The sequence below is a fragment of the Quercus suber genome, unplaced genomic scaffold (assembly GCF_002906115.3).
Source record: "Quercus suber isolate HL8 unplaced genomic scaffold, Cork oak 2.0 scaffold_31, whole genome shotgun sequence".
Classification (NCBI taxonomy): domain Eukaryota; kingdom Viridiplantae; phylum Streptophyta; class Magnoliopsida; order Fagales; family Fagaceae; genus Quercus; species Quercus suber.
Genome location: NW_027069496.1, coordinates 387192 through 409065, shown reverse-complemented (window position 1 = coordinate 409065; position 21874 = coordinate 387192). Strand labels below are relative to the sequence as shown.

The window sequence follows — 21874 nt, the reverse complement described above, 5'->3', positions numbered from 1 at the left end:
GCCTAGGGAAGCACATAGGAATGTATTTATAAGGAATGACCTCATTTTAGTGTGTAAAGGCATTTTCCCCCACTACTGTGTGCTTTGGGGGAGAACAAAATCGTAAGAGGTATGAGGCTCTAAGCGGAAAATATCTACATAGTTAGGACAGAGTCGTTACTAACCTAAGGTTATAAGACCTTATAATCTTTAGATCTTGACCAATTAAACATAGGTGACCAATGACATGTTACAAAATCCAAATAATGGATAATGACTCGCTACAATTTGTTCACTACTCACACATGGTCATAACCCTGCAAGCAAGTAGAGTAAGTGAATAAGGGTAGGCACTCTTACACATGCGAAGATAGTTTGGACTATCACCATCCACAAGTAAGATTGGTGAGGCCTAATATCAAAAATAAGTTTGAGAAATCATAACATAAATATGTAAATTAAAAAAATAGGCATATTCCTAAATTAAATTAGTATTTATAATTCAAAATCATTGTTTCATAATAACGTAATAGTCTTTTGATAGAATGAGAGTATTAGAGTTAGGTCGACAAACATAGAAGTGCATTTTTTTTATTAAAAAAATTCTTTTATGTTTTTACCTCTTTAAATTACAATATTATAAAGAAGTCAATAAAGTGAACCTATAAATGTAATTTTACAAATTTCACAAACCCATTTGGGTTAACCAAGTCACCACAAATCCATTGAGTTTGACTGGATTTGATCGGGTCTTATGCAAAACAGTCCATTTAAATACTCAGAGCAGTCTAGGTGTCGGGTCACCCGATTTCCAATCTAACCAGCCAGATTGATCTAAGTTTAATAACAATGCACCAAAGAGAGACAGAGCAAGAAGAAAGAGTGATTCAGATTCTTAGAAAATAAGAAAATTAAAAAATATATTTTTTATTTATTGAAAATTAAATAAAAATTATTTAATATAAAAAATTGGGCAATAAAGCAAACTTGGCATCGTTTTAAATGACTTTAACAAAAACATTTTAATGGAATGGACAAAAGGATTCACTTGGTAACTGATGTAAACTTACTGGATCAAAGTGAAACTTAAGGACCAAATTGAAAATTGCTCAGAATTCAAGTGTGCAATTTACATTTTTTCCAAAAATATAAAAATAAATAAAAGACAGGTTAGGTTATGTCTATTTAGGTATCTCGTAGTTTCCGGTAGCTTATTTGCATAATATTTATTAAAAAAATATAGTTTTTGGTAGCATTTATGTTAAATGTGTGACAAAAACTAAAAGCTAGTTTATTTTCAAAAATGCTTTTGATAAATTGACTCATAATGAGCTTGCAAGAATAGTAATTGCTCAAGAAATTGAGAATATATTTTCTTTAAAGCGTTTACAAGGAGAACTTTCAATTGCTATAAACCAATTTACAATATTTAAATCTAGCACAATCTAGTCAATGCAATCAGCTGAAAATTTCTGATTGGTATGAAGGATACTTAAAACAAAGAGAACTTCACTACTTCAGTGAGGAAGAGGAAAAAGAATCTATGTTGACTGAAGAAAATCTCCCAATATTTTCAAACGAATTATAGGTTTAATTCATATCCAAAACATAAATGTTTCATAAAAACATCCTTCGGATTGTCCTTGCAGTGACACGGGAAATCAACCGTCCAGCCAAATCAGCAGGTAGACTAAATAACTGCTGTTGGGATTCTGGTGGGAGCTGCAAAGATATAAATATATCTAAATATGATTTTACCAAATACAAAGAATAGCCCCCACATCCAGAAAGCACATTACAAGGGGAAGAAGGAAATGCTTAAATGTGGTCTATGTATGTGTGCAACATATATGTGTGTACCCGAGATGTTTGTATATTTTAAAGCATGCACATGCTTGATTCTTACCTCAGAAATAACAGATAGGATGGGTAGAATTTCTTGAACAGAAGCAAGTTGATTAAAAACTAATGATGCTTCCTCTGGGTACACGTTTTGACTCTTATATGGACTAACACCTCCAAGTCCCTACAAAATAGAAACAAAAACATTAATTGTGACAAAGGATTGAATAGAATCTTCATTCCATTATCCTAATTATCAATTGGTCAAATTTCTGGGTAAATGGACAAGAATAAATTAAATGGTACGTTTACTTTTCAATGTGCTAGGATTGCAATCTATCTATTTAAGACAGCTCATTTACTGTATGCTCAAAAAAACCTGCTTTTGAATGATGAAATGCAATATACATGCCTCTTTTGATTTCCAGCAAAGTCAAATTATTTCCCATTTATATACCCAGCCTATGACTCTCTCTCTCTCTCTCTCTCTCTCTCTCTCTCTCTCTCTATTCTTATTTATTTTTAATTTTTACAGATACATGATTCTCACCACCTTTCTAGCAAGACAGCACCTCACTTGGATTCTAAGGTTGTTCATGTCTCAGATATCATGAATACTTTTGTTGTATGAATTATTTTAATATGTTATGCCATGCTAATTATAGATTTTGTGTGTTTTTTGTTCTTTGGATTTGTGAGTTACAAAAACACGTGTGTGTGTGTGTGAGAGAGAGATATTCAGGACAGGACAACCTTACATGTGTGTGTGTGTGTGAGAGAGAGAGAGAGAGAGAGAGATATGCAGGACAGGACAACCTTACAATCAAAGTGAGTCGGGCTGTCTTGCTGAAGGGTGGTGAGAATCAAGTAGAGAGAATTTAGAAAGAGAAATAGAAGCATAAGCTGGAAGTATAAAAGGGAATTTATGAGAGAAATATGGCATGAGAAAGCTGAGAATTTTAGCAAGATGGTAGGAGAACAGAAAGAGAAGATCACATAGAAAAGGAGAAAAATGGGAGGGGAGGGAAGACATCAAGTCAAAAAGTGCACCTTTCAACTCATCCTGCAAAAGACTATAGGTCACATCCTTTTATAGCGGAAATTACCTGCTAAGGTGCTAATCACACATTTAAATGAAAACCAACTAGGACAGCAGCTACCAGCTACTTCAATGAAAACCGACTAGGAAATTATCTTCTACTGCTACTTCAATGGACAGCAGCTACCATCTAAGAGCAGCCATTTTTCTTCCCTTCTAAGTAATGTTATAGTGAAAGATTTTCATCCCTAATAACTTGCTTATAATTTACACAAATCAAGGAAACTATCATTACAAAAAAAAAAAAAAAAATTCTTAGATGATACTTAAGACTTACGAAAATCCTCAAAACAAGTACAAATCTAAATTTGATATAAAGTTTTCAACATAGGCTGCAGGAAACAACTTAAGCAGATTTTGGTTGTTTCTTTATTTCCTTGTGTAATTAGTGGCCCTTGTACATGGCAAGCTTTGTCCAACCATGTATTGGCTGCTGCATCAATGTATGTGCGCATGAGCATGTCTGTATTGAACCATTTCCAACACTAGCAACAAAACTATGCATGATTTGGTTCAATGAAATTTATACATATTTGAGATAAATCTAGTCTTGATTCTCTCTCTTAATAATGATATAACTGCATTGCGATGTAGAAGGCACAAAAGTTCTTACTGTGTTGTTATTTTCAGTTGGTTGATGTCCTGACACCAACAGCATAAGGCGGTGCAAGGTTCTCAAGTTAACTTTGTCTTCGTCAGTCATTGATGAGAACGAAAAGAAAGAGATGAAAGGTATACTAGCAGTAGCGGTAGAAGTTATAGAATCCAGTGTTGCTATCCCAAGTGCATCCAAACCCTGTATTAATTGCAGAGACCATTTAAAAAAAAAAAAAAAACCACAATTAAAAGATGGCACTGTAATTAAGAAGATATATGCTCAAAGTGACTGTAGTTAAGTACATGGTCAGCAGATGACTAATCAGTTCATGTGAGATACAAAGCGACCATGGAACATGTAAGATGCACAACAGAAACCTTAATGGGCTCTGATATCAATTTTAATGCAGGATCTTAAGAAATTCAACACTAAATCAAGGTTCTTGAAGAGGTTTTGATACAGATAAAGTTTGGCAACAAACTTGGTTGTAGTTTAAGGCTACAACTCACTCAAAATATCTTTTTATTGGATGTGAATTTTGATAAATCCACCATTGAATTACTTTTTCTTCTTATATCCTCCATACTTGCAAAATTTCTAAAAGATCAAAGATGACTAGCTCTGTCATCTATCAAATGTTTAAATTTCAAATTTTTGTATTCTAAAATTATGCATAAAAAATAAGTTTATGGATCAAATAGTAAATAGCTTTTGATTGACACGAAATTTGACACGTGTGTTAAGAATATAAAGAATATGCAGTCCAACAATCCAACTGTTAGATTTTCAAAATATGTAGTCTTGTTAATTTTATTAGTGGGAGTTATAGCCTTTGGTTATAACCAAATTTGTAACCAAACTTTTTTCTTTTGATACTTAAGGGTTTAGGTAGGTTAAAAACAGTGAATAGAACGAAAAACAAAGAAAGATACACCATGGGCAATCACACCTAGGTTTTCTTAAGCACTCACACTTAGGTAGGATAAGGCAATCACACCCTCAAAGCTTAAAACAAGCAGCTGGAATTTTATTAATATTATCTCACTATCTCTCCTTTATTGAATACATAGAGACTTTTTTGTAGGCTATTGCCAATACTCATCCTTTAAGGTTTATGACTCATCCTAGAAGGACTAGAATTCCTAATAATAAAGAGAAGTAATTACGAACTTCTAAACCATAGAGAAAAAATGACTCAAAACATTAAACAAGACTCTTGGACTTCCATAACAGCCCATTCCAGAAATTCTGGAAATTATCAAACTACCCCTATTTTTAGCAAAACAGAAACTTTATTAAAACCGAACCAATGACTTTTTAACCTAAAAGAAACTTTATACTAAGACTCAATAATAAACAAAGTAGCCTACAAAATGTGCGAAGAAGGCCCCACATCAAAACTAGACCACAATTTTTTGAATCTTCAGGAATTTAATCATGTTTTTCTCAAATGTTTTATTATTTGCATCAATTTACTAATATATATATATATATATAAAGCAGGAACTCATGTGCGAGAGCATGAGGTTCTACCATGTGCACATTCTTTGAGAATTAGAATTTGCTACAATTTGTAATTACTATAGATAGAAATAACATGTATATGTCCAAAGATCCTACCTTAGCAATTTCTTGAAGAAGTATATCCCTCACAAAGGCACCCTGAGAAATGTTCATCACTATTAGAAAAAAGAAAAAGAAAAAGATGGTAGTATTCGCATGATTTCAGCTCAGCTCAGATCAAAAGATTATTTCAAGAGTACAAGAAATTTGAAATACCTTCTCAGTTAAAGTAAAAGAAAGGACTTGCTTAACAACCACCCTGGAATTAGTTTCCTCTGCCGGTTTTCTGACCAATGCCTTCTCTGTTCTGGCACGGAGGGACTGCCACAAGAATTATTTGAGGCACTAACATAAATTAAGCCTAAAATATCAAAGTTGGAAAAGAATAATAAAAATTTTAGAATTTTTTGCCCCTATGTGTGGGCAGCACTGGTTAATGACCTGTTAGATTCATTAGGATATTAATTATCAAAACATGCAACACCACTAGTATAGATGGGATGTATCTAACTCAGGCTGAATTTCATATCAATAATCTGTTCAACATTAAATCCTAGACCAAACCAGCTGATTGGACTGGTTGAAAAGAGCCACTACATTATATAATTGATCTGTTTGCAGACCAAGCAGAAAACATTTTTAGCTCTGTGGGAACAATATTTTTTAGGTGATGTGACTAGAAAATCTATATTATCAATGCATATCCTAAGAAAGTACACATTTATTCACTAAAATGGATGCAAGCATCAGTTACCAAGACTGGTTCAGGCATTGATAAAGAAAAAGTTCACTTTCAGTCACTTATCTTCTAGTTTAGAATTTTGAGAACAGTCAGTGTGTAGGCATAGCTACAAAGTCAGTGGAAATATAACTCAAATGCATCTAGAACTTCATCATATCACAGTATTTGCAATAAAAGTACCACAAAAAGGTCATTTGCTTTAATCAAAAGACCAGAATGCGATTTGAGTAAAGAAAGTAATTGTTATTTAGTAAAAAGAAGAGAAAATCTAACCTCCATTAGCAGAGACTCTAGACGATCAATTCTGAAAACACCCTCCTAAGAAGAAGCAATTTAGGGATCAAGACTATGGTTGACTATGTATGTATAGTGTCTTTTTGCTGGGAGATTAAGTGCACATACTACAGCATCAATAGCTTCAATGTAATAGGTACCATAATTGAATGAATACATGACAAATAGGAAAAAAGGTCAGTTTTAACCTCATAAAGAAGATTTTGCAAAGAAGACTTCAGCTGTGGTGAGCTATCAGTTAGTACTTTTCTAGCAATCCACGGGTATGTACTACCCAAAACTTTGTAATCTGGGTTAGAGCTAATTGCAATTCCCTCCAATACGGCCAGACTGACAGACAGAAATAGAAATAAAAGACTTCAAGTAGAATAATGACAGTAATCTCGACAACATTGATCCAACCAATTTTATTCAACAACTCCAATATGAGATCCATATAAAATAACACAAACAGTATCAAGTATGGCACAGAAGTTAAAAAGAGGTCTATTGATCTCTTCCAAGAGAAGATGACTACCTTCGAATTACAAGAGAAAAATATGAGGGTATTTGGAATTTGAACTTATACCTGCAAAAGAGATTAAAAAGCCAAAATGGAAAAGATCATTTGACTAATTTCACGAAGAAAGAGATAACAGCATAACTTGAGAATGAACCAACTAAGATTCAATTTGGCAATTGATCCTTCCAATCTTCATGGGTATAACCAATACAATGCATTTGCATAATTCCCATTCTTTTGTACATGATTGAGTTGTTACATCCTGGCAGCAAGGCAACATGTGATGCCAAAATAATCTTCTCTATAACCTGTCTTAAAGGTAAGAACCATTCATTTTTTACAGAGTAGTCATCCATTTGAGAGTTGGTGTGAGAGAGAATAAAATTTAATGACAACAAAGGCAGTCTGTTATATATCTGCTCGTCCATGCTGAAATATGATTGTCATACTGTGGTTATTGTGACATGAGAAAATTGTAGAAAATAACGGCTTCACAAGCATTATGGCACTAAGTCCTTCATATCCACAGACTGCACTGTCAAGGTGGCAGACCAGGGGCTATAGAATCCACACAGATGACTGAATTTCAGCTTACTAAAGTGAGCATGAGTAGAGTCAAGGTTTTACAACTGAGCTCCAACTAGGGCTGTAAATGAACAGAGCTGTTTATAAATGGCTTGGACTCCGTTTGGGAAAAAAAAAACATTTTAATGTTTGTTTATGTAGCAAAAAGTTCAAGCCCAGGTTTAGGCACAAGTATTAAACAAGTTAAGCTCAAACAAAATAATGTGTTCATGAACAAGTTTATGAGTATGACACTTGACTTGAGTATATATAATATTATATATTTATATGTATACAGTATACATGTACAAAATATACTTATAGACTTGACATTGGATTGAGTAACTTTGTAAATAAGTTTATAAGATATCAAATTATTATTTGTAACATATTGATATTATAAATAGTCCATTTAATGGTAAAATATATATATATATATATACACACATATACACACACACATAATTTTTAACAATATAAAATTAATGAATTTAATTTTTTTAAGTTCATAAACAAAAATCATTCTATCTAATTAAATCAAATAATATGTTTTCAACTATAACTTAGCTATTAATTATTAGCATAGATTGTCAAGAGGTCAACAGTTTTAGTTGTGATGATTACTATATATAGGGGGAAAAAAGAGTTAATCAAGTAGCTCTCGAAGAAGTTCAAGCTTGTTCAACAAGAAAATGAATCAAGTTTGAACAAGTAATATAGCTTGGTGATGAGTTCGGAGTTTGATTCGTGTTCAAAATAAAATTAAATGAACAAAACCCTCAACTCGACCCAACTCGTTTACAACCCTAGCTCTCATCCATTCCCTATATCAAAAAATATAAAAATTATACCAGTGATATAAAATTATATATTCATCCAAGATTTTGATTGAAGCCCATTACATGGATATATGTGTCCATGTTGAATTATGCTTTCCCGTGATTAGTACTGTTATTTTTTTTTTTATAAAAGTAAACAGTACTGTTATTTACAAGGCTCATGTGAAGGACATGCGCTCACGTTCCAAAGATAAAACCTTGGTATCATGTTCTTGCGTATATGTGTGGACTTTTCATATCTCTTAGTATATTCAATATATGTATCTAACAGACTTTCTGAGTCCTGGTTTTAACTAACTGGCCCAGATGAAACACTGTTAATAGGAAAGTTTTTGGATATTCCTTTCTTAGTATAGAAGTTATTTTTACTAGTGCCTTTATTTTCTTCTTTCTTCTGTTGCTTTTCATTTCTTTCTATCTTTTCAAGTTTTTTTTTTTTAATTTTTTTGTGGAAAGTGAAAGAATGTAATTTTTTATGGTAATTAGTAAGAAGATTTTGATCAGGAAAGAAAGAAAGTTTTCCCTTCCTTTTTATGGTAATTAATACTTTTTCATTTAATATTTTCACTTTTCTATAAAAATAGAAAGAAAATTGTTGAACATATCAAACAGAAGAAAAAAAAAGCTCCAGATCATTAAACATTTGGCACTATTCATATTGACAAGAAAGATTAGCAATGTCACATTAAATTTCTGTAAAGTTGATGTATATCTTGCAGAGAGATGAAAGTAATTAGACAGAACCTTACATGGTTGTTCCCAAATTTCCAAGAAGATCTCCAAAGCTAATATTTCGTACTCCTTTAGCAACAGCATCCTGGAATACACCTACATATTAAAAATGCAGGTGACACCAGCACTAATTAGTATGATCCTCCAGAGGAAGAAGTCAAATACCAGAAATTCCTAAAATGCAGCTACAAGGACAGCTAAATTCATGTACACAAATAGAGAAAACCTGTTAAAGCCTTTGTAACAGCTTCCTTGTCTGCAGTTGGCGGAAGAAGCCTGTAGAGTTTGAGAGTAAACCAGCCTTCAATACCAATATCAATGAGAATAATCTCCAATAGAAAGAGAGATAATCATACCCAAGAGTGACGAAGTCTTTAGCCAACGCATCAAAATCACGGTTCACAAGGTGGAGACAGGCTTCAATAAATCCATCTCGAAGTTCTTGTTTAAATTCACCCATCATACCAAAATCTGGTGGGAAATATATCACAAGTTAACCCCTTTTTTTGGTACAAATGGTAAAAGTTAATTCTGCATATTATATGTCATCTTTCAACACATACCCAGATTAAGTATAAACTTAACATATTGCAGGCAGAAATATATAGTTACATAGACAGACACATCCAATGAATATTCAGCGAAGCCAAAAAGAGATGCAATATGGATAGGCTATAACCATCATCACCAATGAGTGAATTCAAACTCAATAATTCTCATAGATTGCACTTCATTGTCCTAGAATTTGTGTCAACATTATAATTAAAGATTTTGCAAGGCTTTTAGAGACAAACAGTTGTTCTGAATATAAATTGATTCTGTTTGCCTCTTCCTTGGAGAAAGAAGATCAAACAATTCCCAATCATGGGCCTTGTGGATCTCTATTTGATACAGGTAGCAGAAGAACCCAACATGGTATTCTTAAAAAATTAAGAGAAATCATAACGTATGAAGCATAGGTGCATTTCCGGATTCAGGTGTGGGTGTGGGACTGCAATTTTTGAAAAAGTAAGGTGCGGGTAAATTATTAAAAATATTTTTATATAGTGAATTTAATATTTTTTTATATAAAAAATTCAAATAAAGGGGTAGAGTTTATTATTAAAAAACAATTATTTATGATTTGTTTTTAATAAAATCAATATTTTTAGTAATTGTAAACAAAAAACTACCTTTCAAGAAGGTTCCTTTACTCCTTTTCCAATTCCCAAGCCTACCCACTTGAATTAATGACTTTCTCACCTACTTAATTTATATTCTTTAGTTATATACCTTTATTCTTCTTCCTCACCTCTTCTAAGTTCTAACCATTTCTTTGTGTCTTCTCATCTTCTTCTTCCTTCTCTCTCTTTTTTTTTTTTTTTTTTTTTTTTCCACAAAACCACATGAAGTAGAAGAATGGCAGCCAGCAGACATTTCGGCCTGTTTCGGCTGGAATCGGAGTGAATAGGCCGGTTTCGGCCCAAATCAGTGTGAATTGAAAAAAAAAAAAAAAAAAAAAAAAAAAAAAAGAGGAGAATCAGCGCATCGGACGCCGCATCAAGATGAGTCCGGTGCGGGTGCAGTGGCTCTAGAGCCACACCCGTGCTTTCTTGATCATAACCAAGTCAAGGTGACACAGATGAACCCCAATTCTTGTGCCAAAGATCTTGTTGAAAGAAAAATTTGATGCTATCATATAACTTTGTATCAGCTAGTTCACAAATTGGAGATAAGTGGACTCGAACCCTTAACATTGACCACACGGTAAACCACTGCCTCTCAGGCCCCCAACTAATTTGCAATCAGTTTTGAAGTTTTAGCCATATACATGGTTACATAGACATATACATCCAATGAATATTCAGCCAAGAAGTCAGAAAGAGACGTCCATTAGATTAGAGACCCAACAAATTGGGATTTCAACCACTCAATATACAACTCAAGCCCTTCAAAAGTCCATTCCTTTCCCTCCAAATGTACCACATCAAGCATAATGGAACTATATTTCAGACCCAAGTAGTAAAAGTAGTAGGACTAGGACAACATCACTAACTTGAAGAACCCCTCTCATTGCATTTGGCATCACCAACTTAACAGCAAAAACCATATGATATTCTCCCTCACAACAATGCAACATCAAGTGATCAACTTGCTCCTCATATTGCTTGTACATCACGCACTGATTAACTGTGAACATATCTCTTTTCATGAGGTTGTAATGCCATCTTTGGAGGAGCCTTATCCCTCAATACTCATTTCCCAGGGAAGGTGGAATTGAAATTCATCTTAATGCATCATGATAAGAGCAAACACTGAAACACCTGTTTTTTGCTAACACGCCCTTTTTTGGCAAGGTATCCATTTCAAACACTTGTTGCACATGGGGGGTACCACACACTCCTGCCTGAATATTAGATACATATGTAGAAAGAAATAATTATATGGTCTGGACACATCCTGAACACAGCAGAGAAAAAAAAAGATCGGCTCACACCTGGCAAGCACACCACCATCAATCTTAAGTCAATACCATCTACAAAAAATTCTGTCTCTCTCTCTTACTCTCACTCTCTTTCTCACTCTCTCTCATGATTTAACTCAAGGCCATCAATTGTCGAAGCACCACAGCCATAGATCGGCAACCAGCGAGTTGCATTGCCCCATCCAGCTGTTGACTGTTGAAAAATCACGCCAGTAATTCTCTCACCCACACTCTACGGATTTCACTCACACTTTCAAGTTACTCATGAGTCATGACTTGTGACCCTGACTGGTGAGCTGGTAGCTAGCCTCACACTCAAACTAGAGAGGCATAGTCTCAAGAGAGTGGAAATAGTAGAGACTAGAGAGGTTGAAGCCAGATAGTAGATACTAGTGAGAGAAAAACCATTTTTAGGATGATTATGCAATAATTGCTAAATGATGTACATAGCATAGTCTTTAAAATGCAAAACAGCAGGGAAGGAGGAGCAAGCCCATACAAATGGTCCAACCATTTGCCAAAAAATCAGATCATGTAACAAACAAATCTAAATTGTAAGCAAGAAAATTAAGCCAACAGCTCAATTGACACATAGATACAACAAGAACCCCTCAAATTATCTTCAAATTCATGTCTATTGTATATGCCCACGTTATCCCAAATGCACAAAGCAACATACAAAAATATTGTGGTTGTAACTTGATTATGACAAGCTAGTTTCAATTTGGAATTAAAGGATATAAAAAGTTTCAAATGGATCAAATGTTAAGTAGAAAAGACACTTGGTGTAAAAGAAATAGAAAGCGAGTCAGTAATTAATTATGCTATAAATATATTGCCTAATATTATTGACTAATGTATTCAAAGTTGCAACACATACCCAAATATGCTAGTTTACCATCATATGTGCGGAGAAGGTTTCCAGGGTGTGGATCTGCATGATAGAACCCATATTCCAGAAGTTGATTGAATGAGCAATAGACTCCAACCTATTCAGCACCAAGAAAAAGATATCTCATTTGCCTACAAAAACTAAATTAAAATAAAGGCTACATAGATTGATTTTTTTAAATAACCACATCTTTGCAATTAATTTAAAAAAAGACCTCAACCAAGTAAAGATCCTTCACTTCTGACAACTTTTCCCCCTACAATAACCATGAAAAGAGAAGACATTAGCAAAGAATTTGTGAGTAGATAAATAAGGGTTCAATAGGAGCACATTTAAGAAAGAATGGCTTCTACCACCCCGTGAATGATATTTGAAGGGACACTTGGTTCATAGGTCACCATAATATTTCTATTGGAAACCTTGAAATTATCACTCAAGGATACCATGTTACTTTATCACTGTTTATTTTTTCTGATGCAATACAAGGGTAACTTTGGGTACAGTAAAATGTTGATTTATATTTGCACAAGCTAGGGGTGACCAGCTTCAAATGATCTCTCTCTTTTTTTCTTTTCTTTTTTTTTTTTTTTTTTTTTTTTTTTCTTTTTTTTTAAGAATACAAGGTAGGATCATATAAAAAAATGGCCTTCGGGTGATACTTCTCTTGCAAAATCTAGGCATACAGCATTTAAGATATTAGCTGTTTGACTTATTTTGGAACAGATGTGCTAATGTAATAAAAAGCCCATGAGGATGTTTTATGATAACCAAGCATGAATGTATAAAGTAAGTAACCCAGTATTCGATGAGCAAATCAAACACATTGAGGTTTGATTGTCATATTGGGCACGATGTGGTTATCATGAAACAAATCTGCTGCACAATATGCTATGTTGTGAGGTCAGTTGGGAGATATTTTTATTAAGGCCTCAAGAGGAATGTTGGGGAGATAACACCTTGGGAAGCCACCAACTAAGTAGTTAATATAACATATAGTGACACCACTTGACGCAAAAGACTTAAGCCTATGAGTTTGGGCCCAACTATGTTATATTAACCACTCACATGTGTATTCCCATAAAGGAATCATTTTCAATTCTGTATAATAAGCTGGGCATGATGAACATCTATGTTCCAGCTTATATGGGAGTGCCCAAAGAGATGTATTAAGGAGAACAATTTTGTACAAGTTGATATATGCAGAGGAAAGCCACCCACTCTAACACTATCTTTACTTACTGTGAAATTCCATAATGACTAGAAAACCAAAACTAAGAGCACTCACATCAGTGGGTGTATAATAGAAAAATGTGTAAAATTTACACATTTTTGCCTAAAAATGATCCACATCAATGAGTATATTTGTATAATTTACAAGTTTGCTACAATATTCTTTCTTTACATATCTCGAGGATGAAGGAAGTGCGTGGATGATGGTTGTTGTGTGTGAAGAAAGAGAACCAATTACAAAAATCAAGAAAATTTAATATTTTAATGAAATGTAGTGTAAAATAGATAATTTGATATGGAGTGTTTTGAAAAGTGAGTATGCAAAGTAGAAAAAGTAAGTTTTTATGCTAAAATAGACAGGAATTTTGTATGAGCTGATACAAATGCTCTAAGGGTGTATCTTTGTCCACTTAAGACTAGGGAAACTTGTAAACTCCACATGAGAAGGTTAGCAAATCCCTTATATATGTATGTATATTCCAAGGATCCAAGTGGTGTGGGTTCAGATTGTTTCAGGTGGACGACAAAAAGTAATGGTAACTTTGTGGTCCATGCTCTTTATGAATTTTTAAGAGGTGCTAATGTCAGGAAATTTCCACGGAAGATTATTTGCTGCTCTAAAATTCCAAGGAAAGTTGCTTTCTTTGGGTAGACAGAAATTATGGCAAAGATTTTGAAGGAGCATAATCTCATTACAAGGGGTATCCCTTTGGTTGACTAGTGTTGTATGTGCAAATGTTATTGTTAGGGTGGATCATTTGTTATTTCATTGTAAAGTCACCTACAAGCTGTGGACTTTTGTTTCTTTCTAGATTTAGAGTTCATTGGTTGATATCTAAGAGGGTTATTAATCTTATCAAAACTCATAATATATATATATATATATATAAAGGGAGTTATTGATCTATTCCTTGGTTGGAGATGTTGGTTTGACAGATATCGTTCTTTTGTTTAAAATGTAGCCCTCTTTGCTTGATGTGGACTATTTGGAGGGAGAGGAATAGCTGTACTTTCAATGGTATGGACCACTCTGTAATTGAGCTTAAGTCGGTATATTGGACATCAATGTTTGAGTGGTCCACATCTTTGGTACAACAAAAGTGAATTCGCTAGTATATTTTGTTGATGTCCTCTGTTTCCGTTGTAACATATGTAATTTTGTAGAAGATTCTCGCCATCCTGTTGTACATGAGATATCTCCTTTATTGTAAAGTTGAATTATTACATGTGTATAAGCACACGCATGCACACGCGCACACACTTATATCTGAAGAAGGTGGTATTTAATTAGTTTCAAGGTAAATGATATGGCCTCATGATCACCACATGAATACAATAATTAACTTTACAGGGAACTGGCAGTTAGGATTATTCCAAGAATTAGGTACATATAAATTTTTAGTGAGTAACAAATGACAAAGATGAAATTAACCATACCTCCACCCATTCCATAACAAGGACCTTACGAGTTGAGTGCTCCACAAACATTTTTGGGACCAGCACATCTGGTAGCCCGCCATACAACTGTCTGTTCAAGCATATATCACCATGAACCTAGCCAAAAGAATGTATACACACACACACACATATATATATACACATGTGACTTAGCATATAATTACAATCAAAACATATAATATTAGGTAACGAATGAGAGTACAAGCAGAAAACAACTATCTAAACTGTAAATCGTATTATTGTGCTCTCTAGAGTTTGAAGAATTTTATCAGGCAACATTAATTAATCAGGTGGAATATCATCCTGACAAGTGAAGTACCTAAACATAGTCTAGGATACAAGTCTAGTACCAAAAAAATGCCCTAATGAAATAAGGTGCAATTTTTGTAACAAAATTTCTAACAATCTAGATGAATGATTAACTTTTCAAATTGATAGATCAACATGGCAGGAATCAGAAAGGAGGCCAACAGGCAAGACAGACAGACAGAAAAAAATAAAAATAAAAAAAATAAATAAATAAATAAATAAATAACCAGATAAAAAAAAATAAAAAAAAATTAGGCTTAATTACAAATTACATCCTCTAAGTTTGACCTGTTTTCAATTTCTTACCTAAAGTTTCATTTATTTCAATTGAGTCCTTCAACTCTATATTGTTAGTCCTGTTTAGTTCTGTCCACATTGTGCCATCAAGTCCCATAAAACGAGTTATTCTGATTTCAAATCTAAAAATAAATGAAGTCTGATCTCTCTCTCCCCCCCTCTGCTCCAATTCTTTGTCACCATTACCATCTTGACCCAGCTCATCTCAAAAGCCCATCAGATTGACCAATCATGAACCAGCACAACTCTAGATCGACTCATACTGTGACTAGTGGTACTTCATCACAGCAACCTCAAGGCACCCGATGAAACCTACCAAACCCAACATATCACCCAAAACGTTATTTCAGTTAGTTATCTAGACATTGTCGTTTGGCATTCTTCACAACCCAACATGATCGATTTGTGTGAGGGATTACCTACAACACAATTGAATTAGCCCTAGATAAAATTAACCATATCGTGAAATTCAAGAAAACAGTGTGGCCAAGCACTATCAAGGTTGGAAGCTTGATCCTACCATCACTATTCACTAATTGAAATAGTTGTTGGATACCTCTGTAAAATGAAATTCCTAATCTATATGAAATGTTAAATATGCCACCAAACTTACTTTTAAGAGATTGAATCCAAAATTAGATTGTAGACAGGAAAAAAATTAGATATGGAAACTTTTTATCATGAAATTTCAGTCAGAACTAATACTCAGATCATGCTCCTACCTGAACCTGAGACCATTGTTTGCTTCTTTTATGTAATCCATCTCCTGCATTCAATGTGATTTACCTGTATTCAATTTGAAGCTCTAAGAATATTGCTCATGCAACCAAAATGTTTATAGAAATAACTTCTGATGTGCTTTACCAGCAGTGGAAAATTTACGACAGTGTCAACCACTTATTTCCCAGTTTCTTCTTTCTTTCTTTCTTTCTTTTTCCCCTTTTTTGCTTTTACAAGTAACAGATGATATAACAATTATAGAATAAGTGAATGAAGTTAAATGGCCTCTAGAAAAGTAAGCATCTGATGACACTTAAGGTGTTCCCTACGCAGTATATTTTCAGATGCTAAGATGCAAGCAAATGTATCAAAACTCTCTTCAACCAAATGTATGACATAATATTAGTTTTGCATGAGTATCTAAGTCGAACAGTACTTGTAAGTATTCTAAGGGAAGCAGCATGGTTTCTTGATATTAATATTTTAAGCTTCCTGTATTACAAGGCACTTTTTAACTATGGTATAGTAGTAGACTTAGTTAAACTCTAAGCAATAAAGGTAGCATTTAGTTGAATGACTAGCCTTATTACTCAACATTCCACCAAGTCATAACTCCTACTAGCTTAATAAGGAAAATGTCATAACGAAAGATCAATACATACCCGAAAAAGACTTGACGCCCATTCATCAACAACAGCCTGCAAATTATAGGTCAAGTTGCTTAGTTCCAATATGACAAGGAAACATAAAACATTTATATGTATAAAATGCTCTTTGAATCACACTCTCCAAAATTGGGATAAGGCTGCCTACCAACTTCTCTCCTAGACCCCGCAAAAGTGGGAGTCTTGTACTTTGGGTATGACCTTTTTTATGTACAAAATGCTCTCATATATCATTGGAAATGTTCAAACCCTCAAAAAGACCCATTCAATAGTCAGCAACATCACATAATGCATTGGATATAAAACTGGTATTCCTCATCTACAGGCCAATAAAAATAAAAGGTATTTTACCCAAGCTACATGTTACAGAATACCTGAAGATCGGTGTTCAATTTGCCTGCTCTCCTTAGTAACCCTGCTAGAAAACGCAAGATTAGTATGTCTAAGGATATGGCAGCTTGAACTCCAGGCCTTTGAACTTTAACAGCAACAACCTCTCCACTACGACGAAGCCTAGCTTGATAAACCTAATTATTTGAGAGAAGAGAGGGACTGAAGCAAGTTTAAATTCTGTGGCTAGATAAGAAAGCTAAGCTTAATTACATGAAAGATATCACAAAAAATGTCCCAGATCATGAGCATAAACAAATAAAAACCTGCCCAAGTGATGCTGCAGCTATAGGCTCTGGTGAAATCTCAGAAAAAATTTCATCTATTGGTAAACCAAGTTCTTGTTCTATTGTGTTGAAAGCAACTTCAGTGGAAAACGGACTTATTCGATCTTGCAACAGCGAGAGTTCATCCAAATATGAAGGTGGTATCAAATCCTGCAAGAAGATATCTTGAAATAGGATCATCTTAAAGACAATCATGAAATAAGAGATTTAAAAACAAAAAAGAGAATCACATCATTGGTGCAATAGAAAGTATAGCACTTACAATTTTTTCATATGCAAGTCAATTTGCATTTGAAAGAAAGAAATATACTGTATACAAAGGGAGGGACAGTGGGTATATTAGCTATTTACCCAAACACTCCTTTAGCAATCAAGGGTACAACAAATCAGGGAAATCATACAACGTTGGAGGTCTACTAATATCTCCTAACAGCCAAAAGAAGAGAGACCCAACACAAAGTGTGTTTTCATCCTCTCAATTGATAGTCCCTACCCTTCAAAGGTCCCCTCAAGGAAGCACAGGTGCACCATTTTGGTCGGTGCACCTGCGTCGAACTTGGCAGGACACGCCAAGCGGCCTGGACATGGGGCTGCACATGCATCCCTTGACGAATTTTTTTTTTTTCCTGACACGGCCCAATGCAGTTCGATTTAGTTCGATTCGGTCCAAAATAGGCCCCGATATGGGCCGAAATACTTATTAAAAAAAAAACGTTAATTTCAAACTTATCTTTTATTTAGTTTTAGTTTCAAACTTTCAATATTGTATTCTAATTTATGAACATTATGTAAATGGTTATGTATTCACTTTATTATCTATATACTATTGCTCTTAAATTGATATATGTTTACCATTTTATGAAAAAAAGTGTTTAAGCAATATATAGAAAATATAAATAAAAATATATTTAATAATTAATTAATAAAAATATCTTGCCACACCCGTGTTCTACTTTTTCAAAAATTGTCGTGTCGCGGCACTGAACCCACACCCGCACCCGAACCCAAATCCGCACCCGTGCTTCCTAGGGTCCCCTTATTCCTTGACATCTAAACAAGCCACACCAAGCATGAAAAGACCATATTCCACACTCTATTGCAAAAAGGGCTTGGTCTTCATCTCCAACTACATAGCCATCATCTCACTATTTTGGGCATCACCCATTTGACTCCAAAATTACATACAAAATTCCACAATTCCCTAGTAATAGAACAATGCAAAAGCAGATGATCAACACATATTATCCATTTATTTTATATATACAACACCAAGGAAAATATTCCAATACATTCATACAAAGAAAGCTACCTTCCTAGGTACCTTCACCCTCCAAAACAACTTCCAATGAAAGTCCGATACCATTGTTCCTCTTAATGCCTCGTAATAAGATCAAACACTAAAAATTCATTTTTATTTAGTTTCCAATACATTTTGTCTTCCATTCCCACATGAATTCTGATTGAATATAGCAACTTGAAAAAAATTCAAAAACTACTCCGACTCCCAAAGATTGGGTTCCAATGAACCCCACCATCAGTAACCACCATATATTCTGACACCATAGCGTCCTTGTTTATAGTTAAGTGAAAAAGGTCAGGAAATAAGAATGCTAAGGCTCTCTCAACACACCATTCATAATGCAAATATCTTACTTGAAGATCTTCACCAACACTAAAAGCAACATATCGAGAAAATGAGCCCCGTCATGGTCTGATTGCCTTCCAAACCCCCACCCCATGCATTATAAGTGGATGTGAAGTCCAACTCCCCTCTTCAACCCCAGATTTTACTGCTATTATTCATTTCCAAATTTGATCACTCATAGCCACTTTCCCACCAACACGTTATTAAATGTGCTCAATTTTCCAATCCCCAATCCTCCTAAATATAAGATGTACAAGTTGTTTGCCAATCCACAGGGTGTATCTTTTTCTCCTCTGTCATTCCACTCCACTGATACGCTCTATATCTTCTCCAGTCTTTTAGCTACAAAGATTGGCATTGTAAACACAGGCATAGAGTAAATAGGTAGTAGATTCAATAGCGTGCTCTTTATAAATGTAATTCTACCTCCTATGGTTTCACAGGACAGATTTCGCACCCAATTTTTTTGCCTTGTGATGGCACTAAGTTTGCCCTACTTAGTCTTAACTTTAAGGATCACATGCAGGAATAACTGTCATGGTAACCACCCCTACACTCGCTGTCACAATCTGAGAACTGCCACTAGGGCACAATTGCTTGTTGTCTTGGAGCCTTTCAATGCTTCCAGCATACCAACAAAGGTCGTCTGAACGTGCAATTGCTTGGTAATTGCCATACCATGCCATGCTGCTGCCACCTATTTTACACATGCCCATTGCTTGTGCATGTGCTCCTGCACACCACAAGCTATGCAAAAACGCTTGGCAACCCAAGCAAATACCTAGCAACTCAGCCTTGGTCCATACACCACCATGTGGAGGGCTTGGCCCATGCCAATCCCACCTCCAAGTCTAGTCAACACAAACTACAAAACCTACACAACATTATCGCCACCCATATGCAGATATGCCATCTAACTACAATTGGCCGAGCAAGCCAAAGCCCAAACTCGTATTTCCTACAATAACCAGCATGTCAACATGCTCAAGCAATCCAACCTTTCCTTGCACATGCACAACCTACCCACTGCTCAAGAATTTGCCCATGGTCAAGCCACTCAAGTTGCCATGGCTCACCCACTACAAATGTTGCCTACAACACACAAATGGCCTGCAACCAGCCAAGCCATGACCATGAGTGTATGGCATTTGCAAAGCCACTGTCATGCTGCCAACACAGCATACTCATGCATTCATGCACCACCAAGAGGGGCAGCACAACCTACTATTGCCCACAAATGGTATATGTGCAACGCATCTCCATTCCTTCCCACCACCTCTTTGTACCAGAAATTACCTTATCAATCATCATGTTAAGAATTTCCATTATCAAAATGAACAAAAGTGGTACCAATGGGTCACATTGCCTCAAACTTCTACATGTTGGGAAATAACTAGATGGACTTCCGCTGATGAGTATTGAGAATCTAATAATGGAAACCTAGAAATGCACAACCTAATCTAACATATAGAGTAAACTATTGCAATAAAGATAATCATATGCCTTTTCAATATCAAGCTTGAAAATTGTTACTTGTAGAAGTGAAATTGTAATATATTTATAAATTAATCTCAAATAAATAATATGTTTTTGTATTACACTAACTTTTTTTTTTATAAATAACTTTATTAATAAATGAAGGTAGTCCCAAGTATACTGTGGGTGCAACACACTCAAGTTCTCAAAGTACAACGTTCAATCATATCTAAGACAAAATTAAAGGAGAATCAACTCAATCAAACAAAGATTTAATAAAACTTAAGATCAAGAATAGTTTGTTCACAACCCTCAAAACTTCTAGCATTCCGTTCTCACCAATCACATCAAACAATGAGGGAAAGCTTACCAAATTGCTACGTTTCAATGAAGACCAAACTGACCTTGCCAAGAAGCTAGCATATCCATAACACTCAGCGGCATAATCCATTGAACTCCAAACAAACCATATACCATAGTAGACCACAACTATGTAGCTATAGGGCAACAAATAAGTAAGTGATCCACAATCTCCTCACTACATTTACGCATACAACACCAATCTAACACAATAATATGTCTCTTCCACTTCAGAATTTTTCCAAAGCAGCAGTACAAAAAAAAAAAAAAAAAAAAAAAAAAAAAAAAAAAAAAGGAAAAAAAAAAAAAAAAAAAAAGGAAAAAAAAAAAGCAACTCTAGCTGGTACCTTTGAGCTCCACATGCTTTTCCAGGGAAAAGACATGGCATTAGTAGAAATTAAAGAATGATAGTACCAGTGACGTAGGATAAATTGGGGACTTTATTAACATGTGCTTTTGGTGGGTTAAGAATTAGGAGGATTTGTGTAAATAGAATTTAGTCATTGAAGAAAGGGTTATGGAGTTTTTTTAGGAATTAAAAGGTGGTCTAATGAGTTATTTGATGGCTATTTGGTAGAAGAAAGTATGTGGGGATTTAGGGTTTTAATAGGTAAAATAAAGGGCTTGATTCAGGGTTGGGAGGAAGAAGAAAAAAGAGAGGTTTTTTATGGTGTTTGGGGTTGTATAAACAATACCTTAAGAAAGAGAAGAAGAAGAATTAAAGAATGATAGTACCAGTGACGTAGGATAAATGGGGACTTTATTAACATGTGCTTTTGGTGGGTTAAGAATTAGGAGGATTTGTGTAAATAGAATTTAGTCATTGAAGAAAGGGTTATGGAGTTTTTTTAGGAATTAAAAGGTGGTCTAATGAGTTATTTGATGGCTATTTGGTAGAAGAAAGTATGTGGGGATTTAGGGTTTTAA

General features: G+C 34.6%; 1 protein-coding gene across 2 annotated transcripts in view; it reads right to left on the bottom strand.

Annotated features, from left to right (window-relative positions):
• Positions 1-1312: 1312 nt before the first annotated feature.
• The window catches only part of LOC112034147 (uncharacterized aarF domain-containing protein kinase At1g71810, chloroplastic), a 28139-nt gene continuing 7577 nt past the window's right edge, over positions 1313-21874 (bottom strand). For both annotated transcript variants that reach the window (XM_065770434.1, XM_065770433.1), the window contains 18 exons: positions 17446-17616; positions 17164-17316; positions 16787-16822; positions 16127-16170; positions 14778-14868; positions 12325-12366; positions 12099-12207; positions 9111-9225; positions 8981-9030; positions 8772-8850; positions 6635-6685; positions 6306-6447; positions 6097-6141; positions 5298-5402; positions 5139-5180; positions 3534-3716; positions 1886-2005; positions 1313-1701 (listed from right to left, as the gene is read on the bottom strand). In XM_065770434.1, the coding sequence (XP_065626506.1) occupies positions 1597-1701; positions 1886-2005; positions 3534-3716; positions 5139-5180; positions 5298-5402; positions 6097-6141; positions 6306-6447; positions 6635-6685; positions 8772-8850; positions 8981-9030; positions 9111-9225; positions 12099-12207; positions 12325-12366; positions 14778-14868; positions 16127-16170; positions 16787-16822; positions 17164-17316; positions 17446-17616 (1683 nt within the window). In that variant the 3' untranslated portion in view covers positions 1313-1596. The remainder of the gene's footprint in view (positions 1702-1885; positions 2006-3533; positions 3717-5138; positions 5181-5297; positions 5403-6096; positions 6142-6305; positions 6448-6634; positions 6686-8771; positions 8851-8980; positions 9031-9110; positions 9226-12098; positions 12208-12324; positions 12367-14777; positions 14869-16126; positions 16171-16786; positions 16823-17163; positions 17317-17445; positions 17617-21874) is intronic.